General features: G+C 42.5%; 1 protein-coding gene across 5 annotated transcripts in view; it reads right to left on the bottom strand.

Moving 5' to 3' along the window:
- FRY (FRY microtubule binding protein) overlaps positions 1-21872 on the bottom strand; it is a 653558-nt gene that overhangs the window by 280264 nt on the left and 351422 nt on the right. For all 5 annotated transcript variants that reach the window (XM_073613350.1, XM_073613351.1, XM_073613347.1 and 2 more), the window contains one exon: positions 9344-9543. In XM_073613350.1, coding sequence (XP_073469451.1) covers positions 9344-9543 — 200 coding nt within the window. The remainder of the gene's footprint in view (positions 1-9343; positions 9544-21872) is intronic.

The raw sequence follows: 21872 nt of genomic DNA on the forward strand, positions 1-21872 counted from the left end.
TAAAGATACCATCCAAAAAATAGTATTCCATTATTGAAAAGACACGTAGAAAACGCTGTAAAAACAATCTACACGTTTGGACTGTTACTCCTTCAGACATCCCAACCTGCAAAAACTCATTTCAGGGAGGTGGCAAACTTATTTTGGACAAATTTTTTTTAAATAATTATTTTAATATTTTTTCACAGTGCTTCTGGGGAAGGGGTGTGGGGTATGTGGCAGTGGACGGTGTCAGTAGTTTATTTTTACGCATTGATTTTTTTTTCAATTTAATTAATTTAAATTTTTTTTTTACAATGCTTTTTTTGGAGGGGTTGGGGCAGTGGACAGTGTTGGTAGGGCGGGGGGGGGTAGTGTCAGTCTTTTCTTTTTTTTAACAATTTTTAAATTTTTTAACAATTACATTTTTTAATATTTTTTGCATTTTCTTTTTATCAGCCTTTTTTGGTAGGCTTTGGTCTAAACCAGGGGTCTCAAACTGGCGGCCCTCCAGCTGTTGCGAAACTACAAGTCCCATCATGCCTCTGCCTGTGGGAGTCATGCTTGTAACTGCCAGCCTTGCAATGCCTCATGGGACTTGTAGTTTTGCAATAGCTGGAGGGCCGCCAGTTTGAGACCCCTGGTCTAAACAGACCCCTGACATCTCCCCTTCGAGACAGGGAAAGGGACTGAGGACACAGATTCCCCAGTCCTTTTCTCAGCATTGAAGATGAATGGACAGGAGACAGAGGCTCCTGTCAATTCAAAAACTGAAGCATTGTAAACCCAGTATACTCCGCTCAGTTTTCACAGAACACAGGAGCGAGCGCTGCTCACTGTGTCCAATTTAGAAATGTAAGGAGCTGGTAAATAACATTTACTGGTCCCTTCCTCCACTCTCTATCCTGACACATCCCTGCAGCGGGAGAGGAGAGGAGGGAAGCCAGCTGTGGGGGACGAGGGGGCAGAGGACAGGGAGCTGGAGGAGAACGGGGGGGGGGGGGGGGGGGGGGAGAAGGACACAGAGTGGTAAGGAGAAAGACAGGGGGCCAGAGGAGCTGCCGGAGGAAGACACAGGTACAACCAGGAATAATCGGTGCGGTGGGAAGGACAGCTGTGAACACTGATCTCCTTGCATAGTTTTTAGCCAACAGCCACAGGAAGGAGAGAAGGAGAAGTGGCTGTCAGCCAAAAAGCTATACAGGGAGATCGGTGTTCACAGCTGTCCTTCCAGCTGCACCGATCATTCCCCGCTGTGAACCATCCAGGATCGGCCCTGCAGCCGGGATATTGGGAGGTGTTTGCGGGTATCAGGGAGCCGCAGCAAAAATGTGGGAGACTCCCGCACCTCGTGGGAGACTTGGGATGTCTGCTCCTTAGGTGACCGGCTGTCCCCCTGTCAGAACACAATAGCTCAGCAGCGGAGATCACCGTACTAACATCAGTTAGTACAGCAGCTCCTCCCGAGCTCTTCAGTTATTTGTCATTCAGGCTGCTGAGCTGAACGGAAAAAAAAAAAAAAAAAAAGAATAGTGTGTACCAGGCTTTAGGGGAGAGGGGTGTTAGATGTACTAGCAGATTAAGATACACAAATTGAAGCCAAACTCCAGTCCACACTTTTTTTTTTTTGAGATAAAGGCTTTACATAAATAAATAAAACTGATCATTGTAAACACCCCTGTCCGTGTAAAATGGTTTGCCTTGACCCTCTAACTCAGGGGTGTCCAAACTTTTTTTTAAAGAGGGCCAGATTTGATGAAGTGAACATGCATGAGGGCCAACCATTTTGCCTGACATTCTTTGAACAATTAAAATTTGGTCTAAGTGTGTGTCCATCCGAGCACTAATACACTGCCCAACAAGAATTCTCTTGCTTTTGTAGCTGTGTGTGGTGAAGAGATGAACTAGGGTGTGCTATACAGAGATATATATATAGTGGGGACGGAAAGTATTCAGACCCCCTTACATTTTTCACTCTTTGTTATATTGCAGCCATTTGCTAAAATCATTTAAGTTCATTTTTTTCCCTCATTAATGTACATACAGCACCCCATATTGATAGAAAAAACACAGAATTGTTGACATTTTTGCAGATTTCTTCTTCAATGACGAGCACTGATAAGGCAGCACTGATGGGCACCGATGAGGTGGCACTGATGGGCACTGATAGGTGGCACTCATAGGCGGCACTGATGGGTACTTAAGATGGGCACTGATAGGTGGGCATTGCTGGGCATCACTGATGTAATTTGTTACATAATGGTGCCAGTCAGTGCCCATTTGTGGGCACTGATTGGCACAGATTGGGCATTCATTTGCACATGTGAATGGCCATGGGGTACATACCTGGCCATCCACATGTTGCCCCCTTTCCTGGTGGTCCTGGCAGCTTTTCTGGTGGTCCAGTGTGGGCATCCGATGGGGGGGGGGCTGCGCTGATAAACAATCAGCACAGACCCCCCCCCTGTCAGGAGAGCCGCCGATCGGCTCTCCTCTACTCGCGTCTGTCAGACGTGAGTGAGGAAAAGCCGATCGCCGGCTCTTCCTGTTTACATGATTGGACACGCCTGATCACGTGGTAAAGAGCCTCCATCGGAGGCTCTTTACCTAGATCAGTGTAGCGGTGTGTCAGACTGACACACCGCACCAACGATCGCTGCGATGTGCGCCCCCACGGGAGCGCGGCAGCTGTTATCCTGAAGGACATCATATGACGCCCAGTCAGGATAACTGAACCACCGCCCAGCCGTCATTTTGCTATAGGCCGGGCGGGAAGTGGTTAAATAAAGAATTGTGAAGCAAAATAAGGGTCAGTGCCCATCAATGCAGCCTCACCAGTGCCATGAATGCAGCCTCACAAGTGCCAACAGTGCAGCCTGATCCATGCCCATCTGCAGCCTCAGAGGGGACAGGGAGGGGGTGGGACGAGCGCAGACAGATTACATACAGGAGAATCTCCTGTTTACTCGGTGGCCTCCTTAATACAAAGTCCCGCCTCCAATGATAGACAGAACAGTCGTCCAATGCCAGCCCAGGAGACGGAACTTCCTAGTACAGAGGCCGCCGAGTAAACAGGAGATTCTCCTGTATGTAATCTGTCGGGACTCGTCCCACCCCTCCCTGTCCCCTCCGAGGCAGCCAGAACTGATACGGTATATATATCTTTTGTGCCCCCCCCCCCCGAAATATAATAAAGGTTTGCTTTTGGATTTAATACCGCTTTAAATAAGGAATTGACTATTACATTTTGGATCAGTAAGGTAATGTGCAGACATGTGACCGATAACTACGAGCAGCTTTCCCTTTTCTCGTAGTTTGGTATAGAACCATTTTCTGGAATGTTTCCCGCTGTGTACTTAGTCACGCTGCTTGAGGAAATACCCCAGTAAATGAGGGGGTAAGGTGACACCCGGGATTAGAACTTCCTGGTGTCCTGAGCCGTACAAGGTGAGGTGAGCCGAGGACAAAGTTATTTCGGTAACTGTTAGGGAGGTAGAATTAGCACATTCAATGTAGTCTCACATTGACAGTTCTAAGTGATAAAACCACAAACGCTTTGATTTAAGCTCCAGGGCCAGCTTCTTGTGATCTCTGACAAAGCATTCTCCCTTCTTGTGTCTTTCACAAGTAGAACAATCATTTCCACATAAATCTATCTGAAGACCTCTATATGTAAAAGTTTGTAGTTACACACACAGGTTGGAAACATCGGAGGGGTTTCTGCGGGTTTTCAATCCTATATTACAATTCGGCTCTAGGAGTCAATGTTCCCAACAGCAAACTGCAGGACACTCATTTAAAGCGGAACTTTATCCATGACAACATGATAAAAAAAAAAAACAATGTTCTTTAGCAAGAAACATACATTCCACATTAATAATGATGTTACCAAAATCAGTGTGCTGTAAATTGTCTCCAGCATTGTTAAGGTTTCTTCTTGCTGGAAGCTGCCATATTTTGCTGAAGCCCAGAGCCCCTAAGTAGCAGTAAATGTTTAGGTTGTCACCAGATCGACCTCTAGTGGATATCATTTTGCAGCACAGTCCCAAAAATGGAGCGCAACTGAGCATGTGCAGAGCAGGGTGATCACTGGATTTTACACAGTATAGGTACTTATTTTTAATGTTTTACATAGCTATACCTGCAAAAGAGGCATGAAGTGATCTAGCAGGACGACTTAATTTTCTGATTAAAGTTCCAGTTTAACAAGAGGAAAATCAGCCAGATAATCACCAACTGTAACAATGATATGAAAGTTCCACTGTATTTTGTATGGAGGTTTCTGTGTAAAACCTTGGCATGACACTTGTGGTTCTATGTTAATACTGGACGAGGACAATGTGCTACAGTTCCCTACACGTACCCCAGGTCAGCATGTAGTCACAATAAAGCATGTGAACAGCGATAGAAGGAACGATACATGGGAGAGTGTGTAATAGTGTGCCTTTGGAATTTTGAAAACTTAAAGCGTAACTCCACTGTTGTTGGAAAAAAAAAAAAAAAAAGGTAAATTCAAAAATGATATGTTTTTTATTGCTCGTGTGATTGGCTCATGGATTTTCTCAGAAGTCTGCACCAAGATACAAGTCAACTTTCAGGTATCCTCTGCAATAAAAATTTCAGTTTTCCCCAATATACTCCCAGAGGGTTAATTACTTCTAAGAAATGCCAGGCTCTTTTTCCTTTATAGGCCTCATTCACACTGGCAATCTGATCCAGATGAAGGGGCTGTCTTTACCTCCTTGAAATTCATAGGTGTTCCGCACAGACCCATCCAGGCAGCTTATTCAAATCAATCACAGGCAGTTGACTGCATGGACCTGCATGAATCTCCATGCACATCACAGAGTTTATACCTGTGAGGGTCCAATGGAGAGATCAGAGCAGACAAACTACGTTCTGATTCCTGCATTGGACCCACACAGCTCTACACTCCGGGATGGAGGTAGAGATCCATGCAGGTCCATGCAGTCGGCTGCTTGTGAATAGGCTGCTTGCACATAACACCTGTGTATCCTGCGTGGGTGAAGACACCTACTTCACAGGGGTAGAAGGATCAGTAAGCCCATGAGAATGAGAACTTCGAACACTGAAAGTGCACCAGGTGATTATAATGAACCAGATCCTCCCATTTAGAATTAGTCTGCAGAAAAGATAAGAATTAAAATCCATGCAATGTTCAGTGATAAAGGGGAGCTAAACTTTAAAGCCCAACTGCAGGAATTGGACAAAATCTACCCTTACAGTAGGCGGCCCCCGTCCCAATGCAAGGGTTAACTGCTCATTTAGTCTAGGGGTGCAGAAATAATGAGCAATACTTTCCTTACTACTCTCTCTAGCAGGGCCTCTTCAGCGATGCAACTGATCTTGCATGCTTCCTCTCTAAGGGGTTCCCAGGCATGGACCCACTTCTGCCACTTCCATATTCAATGTAGCGGCAATAGCCCTGCATTGAACATGGTAACGTTAAGGGACCTACTTCTGTTCACTAGGGGCCACCAACAGCCTGGAGGGAAAGGAGGAAAGTGCTAAAGACTGGCAGAGAGATGACTGGTTTTAAACGAAGAGCAAGGGCCCATTTATGCTTAATAAAGAAAACTGTCCTTTGCATTGTGCTTAACATGTATTAATGTGCATTGTGTTAAGGCAACCCTTTTAAATAAGGTAACTTTTTTGAATGGGTTGTCTACTCATAACAGGCAGAAATCAGACCTGCACCATTTAGCCATTCTGTAGCAAGCATAAACATATACTGCTGACTGCACAATGGCCTTACAGTGACTATCAACCAGTTTGGTACTTTCAAAAGTTCATTTTACAATATGGTCACAATTACATTTATTAGCCACAAAACCCTGTTTAGTGTGCCTCTCCGAAACTAGTTTCACTTTGTTACAAAGGCCTCACTTTCTTGACTTCAGGCATAAAGGCCTGATTACTGCAATCCCTAGTCTAATAACAGTTCCTCAGTGGGCTATGGCAATGCGTGGAGGCTTAGTCCTTAAGTCAGGAAAGGGAGCTCCTTATCAAAGTGAAATGAGTTTCAGGGAAGCACAACGTGTTTTTCTGGCTAATGGCAGCCATGATCTGATGTCTGTTCTTAAAGTGGTTGTATACAGTTATTTTTAACTTTTACCTACAGGTAAGCCTATAATAAGGCTTACCTGTAGGTAAAAAAAAATATCCCCTCGCAATGAGCCGCTGACTGCAGCGGCGCACAGACTTACCTGTAGGTAAAAAAAAGATATTCCACTCGCAATGAGCCGCTGACTGCAGCGGCGCACGTGCACAGGGGATTCTCGGCTGACAGCCCGGCAAACTCCGGAGCTTGCCGGGCAGAAGTCTCCCGCGCGCATGCGTGGGAGTGACGACATCGCGGCTCCGGCCACTCACAGCGCCGGAGCTGCGATACCTGGAAGACATGCCGAGGGGAGATGTCAGCTCCCTCGGCGTGGACCAGGTGAGATGCCGGCGCCTCGTTCTAAGGTAAGTATCTCATAATGAGCTAGTATGCAGTGCATACTAGCTCATTATGCCTTTTCCCTTGCAGGTGTAGAAAAAAAAAAAAGACAGCGGGTATACAACCGCTTTAAGTGGGATATACACTATGAGAAAAATCAGAAAAAAAATTCCATACGAGGAATGATTGTTCGATTTTCGTATAGTGTGCACCTAACTTTCAACATCTGATTCAGACTTTCCAAATAACAATTTCTGAAGGGACAAGCTCCAAAATTTTTCTCGTACGTGAACAGACTATCAGATACGAAAGACTGCGCATGTATAAAAACAATAAACAACAATAGTCACAAAAAACAGCCATTGTCGTTTTGAGAATTTTCTGTTTCGACCCGTTGGAAACATCGAGGAAAACCGGACAATCGTTCATCTGATTTTCTGTGTACTGGGCCTAACTTAGGAGTCTAACATTTAAACACTGAAAGGTGCCGACAAGTTTATTTTAAGGGCACACTGTTGGTCAGTTCCATGGCCCATTATCCGATATGATCGCAGGTGCATACCAAACACTACTTCTACTGCAAAATCCTTGTACTATGCAAAGATGGCATCATGATGGTGGCTATATTATATTACCAGTAAGGAGTTCCAAACTGTGGGTGACCTGTTATGAGGTGAAACAGATACGCTCCTGCTGCACCTTTAATTACAGAAAGGCCGTGGAAGAAAATCCATACAGCAAAAAGCTGCTGCTGCGACACAAATACTGACGATGGAGCAGATAAGTATGGATGGAGGATGGAGGTAGCAGCTCAGGAAGTTGTTAAGAGCCCATCCAAATATAAATAGATCTAGAACAAATATAGACTGAGGCTGGTGGATGGGACAGACAGAACAAATTCACCGTACTAAATAAAACCACTGCAAAGTGCTGACTATTGGCTTTTACTGATGGAGAAAATGAGACAACAAGCCAATGCAAGCCAGAATCAGGAGTACAGGCTTGAAGCAATAAGGTATAACATACACAGACTATTTGTTCTGGAAAAGTAACCCGTAGATAACATCTCCACTAGTTTTCCTTAAAGTGAAATGAAACCCTATTTTTTGTTTTATTTTAAAAGAGGAGGTCCACATATTATATCCAGTCTTCTTCCATAAAAGTCCCCTTTTCTTCTTGTTAGGCCTGTCCCCAAAGTCTTCCTTTTTTTGTGAGTGTCCCCTTTAACTAGCCAACTGCTAACCCATGTTGCATACAGCTGGCTGGGGCCAATCTCTCCTCTACAATTTTTGGGAATGGTGCATTTTTGGACCCATACGACACTACAGGACACAGCAGTGACACAGGTCAATAGTTGAAACCACAATGTGCAATGGGGGACAGAGGCATTCAATCCTCACAGACGTGTTCAATGCTGAAGAGTCTGATGGAGGTCCTTACTTGAACAGAGTAAGAGGCAGGGGACAAGGCCCACCACAGTGGTGAGGATAATACCTCTTCTATTGCAGGGTTAAGATTGTTTGGGAGAACTGACAGTGTTGCTTCAAATTGCATTCCTATCCAGTTCTTAACTGTTTTTTTAGGTCCCTTTGTGTGTACACATCAGATGGCCTGGGCTGCATTGATGAATAATACAGCGTGGACAAAGCACAGGACCATCCTTAACTATGAGTATAGCCCACTCCTGAAGACCTATACTTGTTGCCCATAGCAAACCTCTTCTCATGTTCATGTCTTTAATGCAGTATGAAAAAAAATAAATAAAAAAGATTCTGGTTGCCATAGGCAATGCAGTCAGGTCTTCCTTCAGACACATGTTAAAGAGTAATTCCACTTTTGTTGAGAAAAAAAAACATTCCCCTCTGGGTGATCTATATACATTGAAGGGATTTTAACAAACATTGTTGCATATTCCTACCTTTTGTTATTCTAAAGAAAATCACTGTGTGTTTGTCTGTGCCCATGTGGTAATTGAATGCACCTGCAGGGCTCTAATGAGGAAAATTTCAGGGTCTGCATTCCTTTACACAAGGTTTTCTATTCGGAGTATGTGATCAAAAAAAAAAAAAAAAAAATGATGTTTTTGTTGCAGGGGATGCCTCATATCTGACTTGTATACTAGGGCAGACTTCTGGGAAAATCAGTGAGCCAATCACATAAGCGGGAAATTATGTTTGGGGGGGGTTGCGTTTTGTATAGATTCTATGTACAGAACACCTCCAGGTAGCCATATTGCATTGCATTTTACAGAAAACGACAGAGCTGCAGATTGAAAACATGAGATCATTTCCCTTATGAGGTTTCTGTTAGTTTTCACTGTTGGATTTAGGTGGATGCTTTACTGATGTTCCTTTTACTGCTTAAAAAAAAATGACGACAAGCTAGACTTCATACATCAGGTGCATCTAGTGCACATTTATAAAACAAAAAGCAAAAACTGGTTGCTGTTGGCAATGCAGGCTTATTTACAGGCTTTAATCCACAAAGTTCACTGCTCTGTATAAAAGTTCCTTCTGACCAAAACAGTTCCAGCCTACTTGTTTAAGATTAAAGAGGTGCTGTTGATTTGGCCATTTAGGACAAAGTGGCAGATTAACTTTAAAGTACACCCCTTTCCACTTATATTCACCTTTCCCATGCCAACAGGCTTCTCAGGCCAGAGAACTGCATGGGATGAGGTCATTTGTTCTACCATACTGGAAAGCACCAGGCATTTTACGATGACTGTGCCAGCTGGAGAAGCAAAAAGGTAAGGCTCGAAAGGTGAATATTAGTGGGTTAGGTGTGGGGTAAGAAAGATATTCTGTGACTTTGCCTATTCAAAACCTATTTAAAGAAAATCTACTTCCATGAATAAAAAAAAAAAATTGAAAATCAGACAATAATAGCATTTGAGTCACTCACCAGGGGTTCTGCCATTATGATACGAATCTTGCGTTCCGCTTGGGTAGTAAAATTAGCAAATAAACTCTTCAGTATGTACTCCCCGGGTTTGCTCTCCGGGTCTATGCTAATGGGCAACATGGTTGGTGGCCCCTTTTCCCTTTGCGCACTGGATACCGGCTGCACTTGTGGTTTGATGTATCCGTTGCCCACTGGAGAAGCTAGAAACGAAAAAGAAAAAAAAAAGACATTTACTACTGAGCGTCTTGCTTTTTCTACATTTCAAATAAACAAAGTCTATTAATATTGAGTGACACTAAAAGTACATTTTCAGCATAAGCTTCAAAGAAATATAAACTGTACAGTGTATTTGGGTTAAGCAATTGAAGGGTCATATCTACTAATCTAATCCAAAAAAACATGCAGGGAAAGTTCCATACTACTGCAGTTCTATTCAAGAATAACTAAAGGCAAAACTTTTTTTTTTAGTTTTGAACAGTGAGTGGAGATGAATTAGCACACCTATTAGGTATTCTATTGCTGTCTGTGCCCCCATTAGGGTGATTTACCCTCTCTATTTGTCCTGTTTACCATTATCATTGAAAGTAAGTAAAAAAAAAAAAATCCCAAATTTTGGGTTGTCCCCAGAAAAGTAATAGAGGAGAAATCTTCTGTAGCACCCTGTAGCTTAGGCAGGTAGCTCCTCACAAATTTACTTGCCAGGAGTAGTTATCCTGGTTGATTGATAGCGATCCATTGATTTCTCCCCAAGTTTGGCCTTGTTGCACTTTTCTCTTCTACCACTAGGTGGCCTGGTACTTGATGGTACTAGACATGAGCAGGGTAACCCAAGGTCAAGTTATGGGTATGTCGGGTTTCTCAGCCAATGGGCACGGGTTTTCTTGAATACCTTAGCCTGCTTGGAGAACCTATATATTTCGGGTGGAGTCAGGTGATCTATGTTCTGTGCCACCTGGACGGCTGCCTGGGTGGATGTGTGTCATGTGCCCCGGGCTACTAGGCCGGAGATTGGGCCTATCCTGGGGGCATCTGGATGCTAGGCTGTGTGACGGCCTATCCAGAAGTAAGAGAGCAGTGCAGGGTTAGGATTGCAGCTTGCAGTCCAACCAGAAGTGACGGTTCTGCCGGCCGGAGAACCCGTCATTGATCGGAGGTAGAAGGGGAGCTGTTGCCACTAAGGGACCAACCACCTTTATCAGAGACCACAGTGAGTAAATGAAGCAAGTACCGGAGCAGTATACTCACCGAACAGACACAGTGGAGAATCAGGAAACTTTAGTCGGTGATCAAGTCAGGGACCCAACCACCGGAAGTGATGCTTGCAGAGCAGCCTTGTGTGTCAAGCCAGGGACCAAGCCGGTCAGCAGGGGTGAAGCTTGAGAAGTATCTGGAGTGCCAAGCTAGGGGCCCAGCAGGGAAGCGTGGTGGACGCTTGAGGGAGATACCACCGCACAGATCGGAGGAGCTCAAGGAATTTAGACTCAGTGAATCAGAGGGTCTAGTGAGAGTTTGGGAGCTCAGTGTTGAATAACTGCAAGAAGCAGTTGTAGTGCAGCTGAAGGAACTGTTATGTTTGAGTTAGAAACTGTTAAAGACTGTTGCCATAGGAGCCAGCATTTCAGCATGTGCAGATGTGGTGCCTTGCTGGGGCCTTTCCCTGCATGGCTGTCCTCCTATTGAAGTCTCGGAGTCTGACAATTGAATCTACAATTGAATCTACAACTACTTAAGGGTGTCCTGGCCCTAACCCTCTTTTATAACCAAGAAGTATCTAGTGCCCAATTTCACCATCTTTGCACCCACTATTTCTCACAACCCACTACACATTGAAGGATGTCAGCTATCGTTGGCCTTAGAGGTCCTCAGGAGACGAGAAGAGGCTAAAGACTTTGCTACACTTCCAATGGGGACACTGGTTCTGGTTACTTGAGGGGGTCCCAAGGGATTCCCTTAAAGTGTAAGTCCAGCCTAGCAGTAAAATTCCTGCATCTACAGACATCCACAATCTAACACTAATCTATCTATCCCTGTAAAGAAGAAATCAGTATACATACCTTTTTTTGAAGCCGATTCGATCTCCTGCAGCGGAGGACACAGCTGACAACGACTGTGAAAAAATGGGAAGTGACATCACCCATAGACTTACCATGGGACCTCCGTTGTCGGCCATGTCCTCTGCACCCACCTCCACAGAAAAGCCGCAGCTGACAGCTCAGCGTGGGATCGTGTCTGATCGGCTTCAGAAAAGGTATGTATACAGATTTCTTCTTTACAGGGCTAGATAGCTTAGTCTTAGATCATGGATGTCTGTAGATGCAGAGATTTTAGTGTTAGGGTGGACTTCTACTTTAAATTTGCAGGTATTTCCTTTCACTTCCTGTTTAGCTATGGGACAGGAAAGGAAGGGAAATCTCCCCAATGGGACACAGATGGCAAAAAATAAAATTAAAAAAAAAAACAAAAACTTGCAGGGGTTAGAACCCTCAAAAAAAAAAAAAAAAAAAAAAAAAAAAAAAAAAAAAAAAAAAAAAGGTTTTGCTAAAGGAAATCTTCCTGACAGAAGCACAAATTAAGTACAAAGATGTCATTAGGAAAATACTATTTGCCTGGTTGTCATAATGACCATCTTAGTCAAGCAACTAGCCATTTCAGATGAAGGTCAGCAGCAGCAACCCCTATGTTTCCCCAAGTGATTGTAAGAAAATTAGGGGTGAACTTATAAAAAAATATTTGCATAGCAATTTGCCCAGTGAGAATGCATGTACATTTGTTCCATGTGAAAGGGACAAAGAAGGGAATGTTGTTAGGCTGTTTCCTGTGCAAGTCAAATGCTTTTCATAGATTTAAAAAATGAAAGAGACAGTACTCAACCTTTAGAGCAAAACAACTACATCCAGATTTCCATTTTTGTGTCTAATATTCACAATGCAGTTTCTGGATTGGAAGCAGTCCATTTCCACGCACCATTATTAGTTCCATTACCCATGCACAAGATACATGAACACCAATCATTGGGAAGAACAAAGTGAGCCCTTGTATGTGGCAGTGGATCGTAGTATGAAGGCTGGATTAGCATTATATCCAGGTTTACATATCAGCCCGACTTCTGGTAAATAAACGGCACGCAAGAGCTGTCTGGGAAATGGAAACTTGCTACTGAAACAGCCCTTTATATCACATCCTACTTGTTTATGAAAGTTTCCATAAACACACATTATACTAACAGTTGAAAGCCTTTCACCATTTCCAGTTGATATACGGCTCCATGCACACTGGACGTTAAAATAACGTTATAAAAACGCCAGTAGTTTTGCAGTGGGTCTTTCAACGTTTTTTAATGAATTTGCAACAGCGTTTATTAGTGTTTTTCTACGTTAGCGTTTTTTATTTTTTGGTAAATTTTTTTTTTTTCAATGGATCAAAAACGTTAAAAAATGCTGGTGAGCCACATTTTTGAGCGTTTTAAAAAACGCCCAAACTCCAAAAAAAGGCCGTTTATGGGCTCCAGTGTGCATGGAGCCTACATGTTGAAAGAGATCCAACTTTCTGGAAGAGCTAGAAAGAATACCTGGGCTCAAAGGAAGTGGGTTAATTATTAATGCTTATCAGACCCAGGGCATCTAGCAGCAGCTAAAAAAAGTACTTTGGGGTGGGGGGTGGGAGACTCTAGATTGAGGGTGAATTTTGCAACAAAAGCGGTTTAATATATATATTTATATATATTTTTTATACACTATTCATTTTTATTTTGGTACTTTTTGCTGAAGTTCTGCTTTAGGCCTCTCTCACACGGGCATTTACCTGCATACATCGTATTCCAGTGGCAAGAATCAGTGGATTCTTTCAGACGGAATGAGAGGTGTATGAACAGTGGCAGCCGCTCAGCCTGTACCAAGTGATGACAGGTTGGCAGCAGAAAATATCACAGTTTGCATGTATCTGCACACTTATGCCCTGTACACACAGTCGGACTTTCCGATGGAAAAAGTGCGATTGGATTGTGTTGTCGGAAATTCCGATCGTGTGTGGGCTCCATCGGACTTTTTCCGTCTGAATTTCCGACACACAAAGCTTGAGAGCAGGATATAAAATTTTCCGACAACAAAATCTGATCGTTTAAATTCCGATCGTGTGTACAGGGCATAAGCGGTTAGGGATCAATGTTCGAGCCTGGATGCAAGAAATCCCCCATGTGAAGGAGGCCTTAAACACTGTGCGGGCACATATCAGCACATTTTTCACACATTCCCTTGTAGGGCAGCCCATTCATTTCAATGGGCTGACCTACACAAGAGAAATGCTGAAAAGTTGTACCTGACGCCTTTCCAAAAACACAGAGCACTGAACTGCATGACGCGCGTTTTCAGATGCCTGGGGGTTTCATTAAAGCATATCTTAAGACCCCATACACACTATTAGATTTTCTGCAGATTTTAAAGCGGGATTCAGGTTGTGAAAAAAAAAAAAAAAAAAAAGAAAAGTCAGCAACTACAAACACTGTAGCTGCTGACTTTAAATAAGTACTTACCTGTCCTGGGTGCCCGCGATGTCGGCCACCCGAGGCCGACCTGTCCCTTGGGTCCCGGCACCGCCTTGTGGCTTCACTGCCAGTTTCCTACTGCGCATGCACGAGCGGCGCAGCGCTTTGTGAATGGGACGTGATGTGTTGTGGGACACGCACAGTTCCCATAACACATCGCCCCCCATTCCCCAGAAGACAACGCGGGAAGCAGAAGATTGAAGATCACCACGGTGTAGGAAGAGGCAGATTAGGAAGACTGCCTAGCAACAGCCATTTCACGTAAGTAAAAAAAAATTTTTTTTCCTCCATATTTTTAGGTATTTTTTTGTGCAATTTTTTTTTTCAGGGTAGACCTCCACTTTAAGTTTCAATTTGTATGCAATCAGGCAGGCCTTTGCACTACATGGTTTTGGTAAATCTGAAGACAAAAATCTGCAGAAAATCTAATAGTGTGTATGGGGCCTTACCCTCCAAGTGAACTTCCCTCCAATCCACCCCTCCGCTACAAGAATAGCGCTGCCTTTTTTTTTTTTTAATGAAAAAGAATGAGGTACAGAGTTTACCCTGATGAAGTCACGTGACCTGTAAACTCCCAGCGAGGTTCTCCTGCTTAATTTCAGTACAGTAAATTACACTTTGGGGTTGATTTACTAAAACTGGAGAGTGCCAAAATCTGTGCATGGTAGCCAATCAGCTTTCAACTTCAGCTTGTTCAATTAAGCTTTGAAAAGAAACATAGAAGCTGATTGGTTTCTATGCAGAGCTGAATTAGGTTTTGCACTCTCCACTTTTAGTAAATGAACGCCCTTGTCTGGCTGGGCTGCTGGAGAATAGGGTCCATGTCAACAGGTTTTTGTTTGCTTCAAGCAGGTTTTGTATTTCCATGCAAGTCTATGGAACGCAAAACTCACTTAAAATAGGTCAAATGCAGGTCAGGAAGTTATGAACTGCAGGCCAGTGAATTCCAAACGATCGCAGAAGGATGACAAATCGATGTCAAACTGACCCCATAGATGCAAGCCCAATCCTTTACTTTTTCCTGCATGCAGTTCTGACAATGACTTTGCTAAAGGACAGATCTTATAAAGTTTATTTTCAGTCAGAGAGTAGGATAGACTTATGGCCTTATACAACATTGTATATGGATTTAGGCTCAGTTCACATATATGCGAATCGGATGCATTTTTATCCGCACCTGATTCGCTGAACATGCAACAGACCAGCATTCAATAGATCTGGTTTACACATGTCTGAGGCAGCCTAGGTCCATTTTTTAAAAAAAGGTAAAAAGGGTCCTGTGCAATTTTGGTTCTGGTTTAGGTGCAAATTGAATTAAAAAAAAAAAAAAAAATTTGCACCTGAACCAGTGAAACCACACCGGACTCCACACTGCAAACCTGGCATTAGCCAGAAGCACCAGGAAGAATCTTTGGGGAGCCTTATTAAATCTAAAACTTGTGGAATGTAATTCAAACTTAAAGTGGTCCTTCAGTGATTTTTTCAATTTTCCATTTTTATATCTTGCTGTTTTAACTTTGGATAGTAAAACATTTTTTTTCTGCCAGTAAATACCTTATACAGCCCACTTCCTGTTTCTTGTCTGGTCATTAGCCTAGGCTTATGACATCATGCACAGCTTTCCCTCTCACTCTTGTGAGAGTTTGCCAAGAAGGGAGAGGGGATGAGTCATAAGAGGGCCAATGAGAAGTGCAGGGTGGCAGAACTGGAGGTGTGCCTCTGTGTGTCTGTGTAAATCCAGGAAATGAACAGGCAGCAGCTTCAGCTGCCCACAGTTAAAATGGCAGCAGCCAGATTTAGTGGAAGGAGATTTCTGCAGCATATTTGGAAAGTACAGAATCACAGTATATATAAAATAATATGCAAAGTGGTTGGAGGGAAGCTCCAGAATGGCAAAGATGTTTTTAGTACAAATTATGTGAGCAGACTGCAGTTCCTCTTTAACATTTTTATCATGATGGCAGCCAAACAGAGCTTGGCAAAGGCATAGAAATCAGCATTGCCAAGTATAACGTAGGTCAAGTGGAGACCTGATAAATGAAAAACTTTCGTAGTATTGCATGGTTCTGTTAAGAAATTGTACAAAGTCTGGACACGCTGAATAATGCACCTTAGGCTTTCTGGTTTTAAATGCTTTTTGTGGTCTCTCCAGGGTCTTGTGGATGAATCTATAGGAATAATTTCTGTAGGACATGGGCTGAAACAAATAGCAATCCATAGCAACCAGTCAGATGTTACCTGCGGGTCTCCAAACTTTTTCAGTACAAGTGTCACATTTTTTAGTTTACAAATATATCTGGGCCAAAAAACATCTCCATCAGTGTCTCCACAAAGACCCCCGTTACATAGGGAGGTTCATGCAGAGAACATAGGAAGCCTCTGCTGACCTTAATCCTCAATGTGTGCACATAAGGATATTCCACTGACCCGAGCTGCGGGCCCCATCAAATCTTATAGGGGGAAATAGTTTGGTGACCCTTGGTATAACCCATACAATGAAAGGGCTGTGAGCTTGAATACATGTAATAATCAATGGCAATGTACATTTTTAAAATCATTACTCACTAGCAGGACACATGCCTTATATTGTCCGGAGGAAAACTATTTGAATCGCACTTCATGAAAACCGGGTATGTCACGTTTCTGTGTTTCATTTCAAGCAGAAATGAGAAGAAAGCAAATACCAGGCTTTCTTTCCATACATGACATTCCATTGCTGAGATTCTCAGGCCAACAGCCAGAACCAGCTTAATGTTCTGTGGAAGCGACAGGCTGTGACTTTCCAAAAGTCATGGTTTGTGTGACATGGTGTGCGATGCCAGCTGTCTCCAACTAGAAACCGGCTTCATACAAAGATTTACCTTTTTAGTTTGGTTTACAATTTACAGACCTGCAACATGCAAATCAGCCATAGTAAAAAGTGGAATAATAATTTTAGAATTTAAGTGATTCCTTTTTGTTGGCTAAATTACAGGCATTATAAGTCTTCCTATGCGCATATTGTGTTTTTCACCTGCATAAGATGTGCATTGATCATGTCCTTTCAGGTTGCCATTTATTGGCCTGTCCGTACAACTTATAGTAGTGGAAATCAATACATTCCAGCGTCAGAAATCTTTGTTTAAAACCGCACTGCACAGGTTAACACATCACCTCTATCTGTATTCTAAGGCAGCCCACAGATGATTTGTTTATTTTGTATTCAATCAGGGGGTTGAAAGAGAAAAAAAAAAAAAAGGACTTGATTCCCCCATCCACACATTCATTATGGATGGGGGAATCCTCCCCGCTGGGCTATTGTATTCATTCTGACAGTAGGGAGACTTCCCCACCATCAGAATACACTGATCAGTGTTGCAGGCTATAGCCGATTTCACGGATCGAGCAAACATTTTCCAACAGGGCAGCTGTACAGAAATCAGACCAGTCACCGGCTCTCGCTCTGCCCCTCCAGCACTCACTGTATCACCGGGCTGTGCAGGGGGCGGGAGCAGCTGGCTCAGCCTCTCAGCGGTTCGCTGAGCCAGCTGCCAGTCCAGGCATATGGGTGGATCCCAACGGTAAAGTCTGGATCTTTTCAGAGCCTGGACTGGCTTCGGCTTTACTTCTCCTTTAACATTTAACTCTGATCTCCTTTGTAGTTACTGGAAACCCACTCAGCCAAAGCAGTTTTATAAAACGTTTTTTCTCTCTTTAATGCTTTACAGAGGCTATTCTCCACTTTACAAAAAAAAACACCAACAATCATCAGCATTTTCAAAAAAATAAATAAACTTGCAACCAGTATATCACAGGTAGCTCAAGTCAGTTTTAGAGCTACATAAATAAAACTTGTTTATTGTAGCAATCGGTCTCATTCTCTGGGATTCAGGACAATGAACTCACAAATTTATAACACTAGAATAAGAATCTGGATTTTCAAAAATGTGACAATTTTTTGCAGCTAAATCCAATGAGATTTGAAATTTACTCATACAACTGAATAAAAAGAGCTATATCCTTATGTAAAACATTGTGAATTTAGCCTACAATTAGTTCCCTGAAATTTCATAATGTTAAAGTGAATGAAAACTCACATAATATATTTGCCTTCTTTGCTTCCTCTTGTTCTGTTAAATATTTCATGGGATGCGTTTTATTATACCTGTTTGACAACTGCCAAAAAGTTGTTTATCCAACAACAAATCGTGTGAGCTGATAACTTCCTATACTCTCTGTTCAGCACTGTTATCTGCTATATCTGTGGACTACAACCCCCCCTCCATTATGTAGAAGAGAGGGAGGTGTTACGTAGTCCTAACACACTCCGTGTGCTAGAGTGACAGTGCTGCTCAGTACGGTTGTTGGCCTAGAACAGGAAGCGAGTTAATGACAGGATTATCGGGTTAAGAAGAAAGAAGAGAAGTTAGAAAAAAGGAAAACAAATGCAGCCACCACATCTTAGGATTGTTAATACTACAATTTTCATTCTTGGGTTTAAATATGTAACGTGGCCCTCGGTACTGTAAAAGGACAAGTTGTAAAAAACTCAGTTTCAGCTCACTACATTGGCACATTACATTTCAATGTAATCCTGTCCATGCATGTCTTTGCACGGCCAATATCAATTAAATCACAAACTTGTAAATAGAACACAAAGCAAAATAAGAAAATAAGCACACAAATAGGGAGTAGAAAACAAAACAAAACATCACTACATTCATTAAAACTAATAGGATACATAACTTTTTAAAATCTATATACATTTTAACTACATAAACAGTACAGGTATCACACACACACACACACACACACACACACACACACTGTATGCAGTAAAGGTCACATAGTTCACAGTTCCTGTAATCACACAACACACAAAATTTGACAAGCCCATAGAGGGGTCTCTCAAAAACTGTCCCCATCAGCCACCTCTCGGGGGCTCTGCAAAAAACTGCAGGTCAACTTTCACCGGCGATGTCTACCAAAGAGCGCACACAACCAAGGTTGGAGCTATATAGATTATTTAAAGAAGGATAAAATCAAATCACGTCTCCACCTAATGTAACCTATATCCACCTACCTAGCCCCTTTATAAAGTTGATAACACTCGCACGGCCCCAGCAAATGGTGGTCGTCTCCATAGGCTCGAGGAAAGAAATCCAATAGTTATAGTAAGTTTGGAATTCTGAGTACAGTTAAGCAAAGCTCCTGCAACATGTTGGTGCCTTCTCCTGCCTTATCGTTAAGTCTTCAGGAAGGCTGGTTTCCCAGGTGGACAAAAATCCGCATAAAACTCTGTGTGGTTATGTGTTACAGAACGCCCACTGTTTCTCTGCGAGGTATGAAAGGGGTCATTTTTAGCCTGACTGTGTAATCACACCTACAACCAGCACAGGCTCTATATTTATCCCCGCTACGTGCAATGCTGACACATAGGAGGATCTGAGCTCTCTCCAAGAACATGAGACTGGCCCATACAGCTTGCGGTGAACAGGGATACATCTCAAAAACATTAGTTACCAGGAGATAAGAATGTGATAAAGAACACAGGGTACTACAAGAACCAAAAGGTTAGAAGATCAATAGAAAATATGGAACACATTAAAAAAACAAAAAAACAAAACAAAAACACAGCAACTGAAAAAGTACAACTAAAAAAAAAAAAAAAAAAAAAAAAAAAAAGAAAGATTAAAATACCTCAATACTGATGCACGTATATACTAATGCCCTCATATTGAGATCATATAGTTGACGCTACTACCATGATCCCTGTGCTTTTCTTCAAATGGCAATTTCCTATACAGCCGCTCAATCAATATCTTTCCAGGGCTCTCCCATCCCATCAGGGAGCCAAGGACTGATTTGACCCACGGCATTGTCTGCACTGGACAGGGAGACAGGGACTGATGTTGTATCTTCCATATGTGACGTCACAAACCGGAAGTGATGAGGATTTTGTCACTTCTGGTTTCAGCTTCTTTACAAGCTCCCGGGTCAAACAGATCTTGGTTTGATCGGTTGCTTGGGAGTCCAGAGGAGAGATCTGGGGTTCAGATCCCAGATCTCTCCATAAATAGACCTGTCACGACCCATGCTATCACAAGGGATGTTGTTCATCCCTTATGATAGCAATAAAGTTGATTTTAAAAAAAAGAAAACATTAAAAAGGCACAGTGTAAAAAACAAACCAGAAGTGATGAGGATGTTGTCACTTCTGGTTTTGGTTTATTTACAAGCTACTAGGTCAAACTGATCCCGGTTTGATCAGCTGTTATGGAGGCCAGAGGAGAGATCTGGGGTTTAGACCCCAGATCTCTCCATAAATGGACCTGCCGTGGCCCACGCTATCCTAAGGGAAGTTGCTCATAGCTCCTTGCGATAGCAATAAAGTTGATAAAAAAAAACATAAAAAACATTAAAAAAAAAAAAAGGTACAGTGTAAAAAATAAATTTAAATAAGAACAAACGAGGATTTTGTCACTTCTCGTTTCAGTTTATTTACAAGCTACCAGGTCAAACGGATCCCCGTTTGAACGACTGCTTTGGAGGCCAGAGGTGTTATCTGGGGCTTAGACCCCAGATTTTTCCATAAATAGACCTGTCATGGCCCATGCTATCACTAGAGATGTTGTTCATCCTTTGTGTTAACAATAAAGTTGATTAAAAAAACAAAACATTACAAAGGTACAGTGTAAAAAATAAATAAAATAAAAGTGACCCTGTCCCCTGCCCCCCCCCATGCTCAGGCACAAAGGTGAATGCCCACATAGGTCACACACCATATGTAAACGGCAATCATACTACACTTCAGGTGTCACTGCGACCATCAGAGCATTTGCTATAATTCTAGCACCACACCTTCTGCGTAACTCTAAACTGGTAACCTGTAATGGCTTTTAAAGTGTTGCCTATTGGTTTTTTTAGGTAGCGTCGTTTATCGCCATTTAACGGGTGCACACAATTTTAAAGCATGACATACATCATCTTTTAAACTAAAATTTATTAAAGTGTATTTTTTCCTGAAAATTTGCATTTGATAGACCACTGCGCAAATATCATGCAACATAAAACATTACAACAACCACCAGTTTATTCTCCGGGGTCTCTGCTTAAAAAATAAATATATAGAGATATATAGATATATAGAGATATATATATATATATATATATATATATATATATATATATATATATATATATATATATATATCTCTATATATCTATATATCTCTATATATTTTGTTTGGGGGTTCAGTATCATTTTCTAGCACAAAATGCTGATTTTTACATGTATGCGAGAAATGTCAGAATTGGTCTGGGGGTCAAGTGGTTAAAGGCCAACTCCACCCAAGAGATACTTCTGCTTTGTATGGCTTCTAGAAAGCCGATTTGCATGCTAACTTCTGATATTTTTTTAAAGATGTTGGAAAGATGCATTTTCCAAAACTCTCAGTATGCCTCCAATGAGAAAGATGTAACACAGCCAAGTACCTGTAATGGTGTAGTTTTCTCCTAAAAGATTCTCCCAGATGTTAAAATAACAAATACTTGGGGATTCCAGCTGCAAGAAAGTGGCAACTTCATTATGACTTTGTGAAAGGGGCAGCAAAAATGACTGTAGAGAATTTTTATTACTCCTTTCTTCAAGAGCTACAAGAAGACAGTAGGTGCTTCAATTCACCCAAACCCAAGACATCAGCTTTGAATAGAGTTGTTCTTGAACCGCTTGCCGGCCGCCTTATGTAAGAGTATGGCGGCAGAGCGGCTCTCCTGCGCCGGTTCCCGTACCTAGTACGTGATCAATCACTTCCATGTACTGTACAGGGTGTGTGCTCACACCATCTGTGCCACAGCTATGCTGTGATCAGACACAGCACAAGCCAATCAGTGGGTGCCGGCCAATGGATGTCTGCCGGCTCCCACTGATCGTCGAGGAGAGACACAGAACACAGCGTGTCTTCGTAAACAAGGTATAGCTCCGTTCCGTCAGCAGGGATGTGGTGGATT

Source organism: Aquarana catesbeiana, linkage group LG02, assembly GCF_042186555.1.
Source record: "Aquarana catesbeiana isolate 2022-GZ linkage group LG02, ASM4218655v1, whole genome shotgun sequence".
In the NCBI taxonomy this organism is placed as follows: Eukaryota; Metazoa; Chordata; class Amphibia; order Anura; family Ranidae; genus Aquarana; species Aquarana catesbeiana.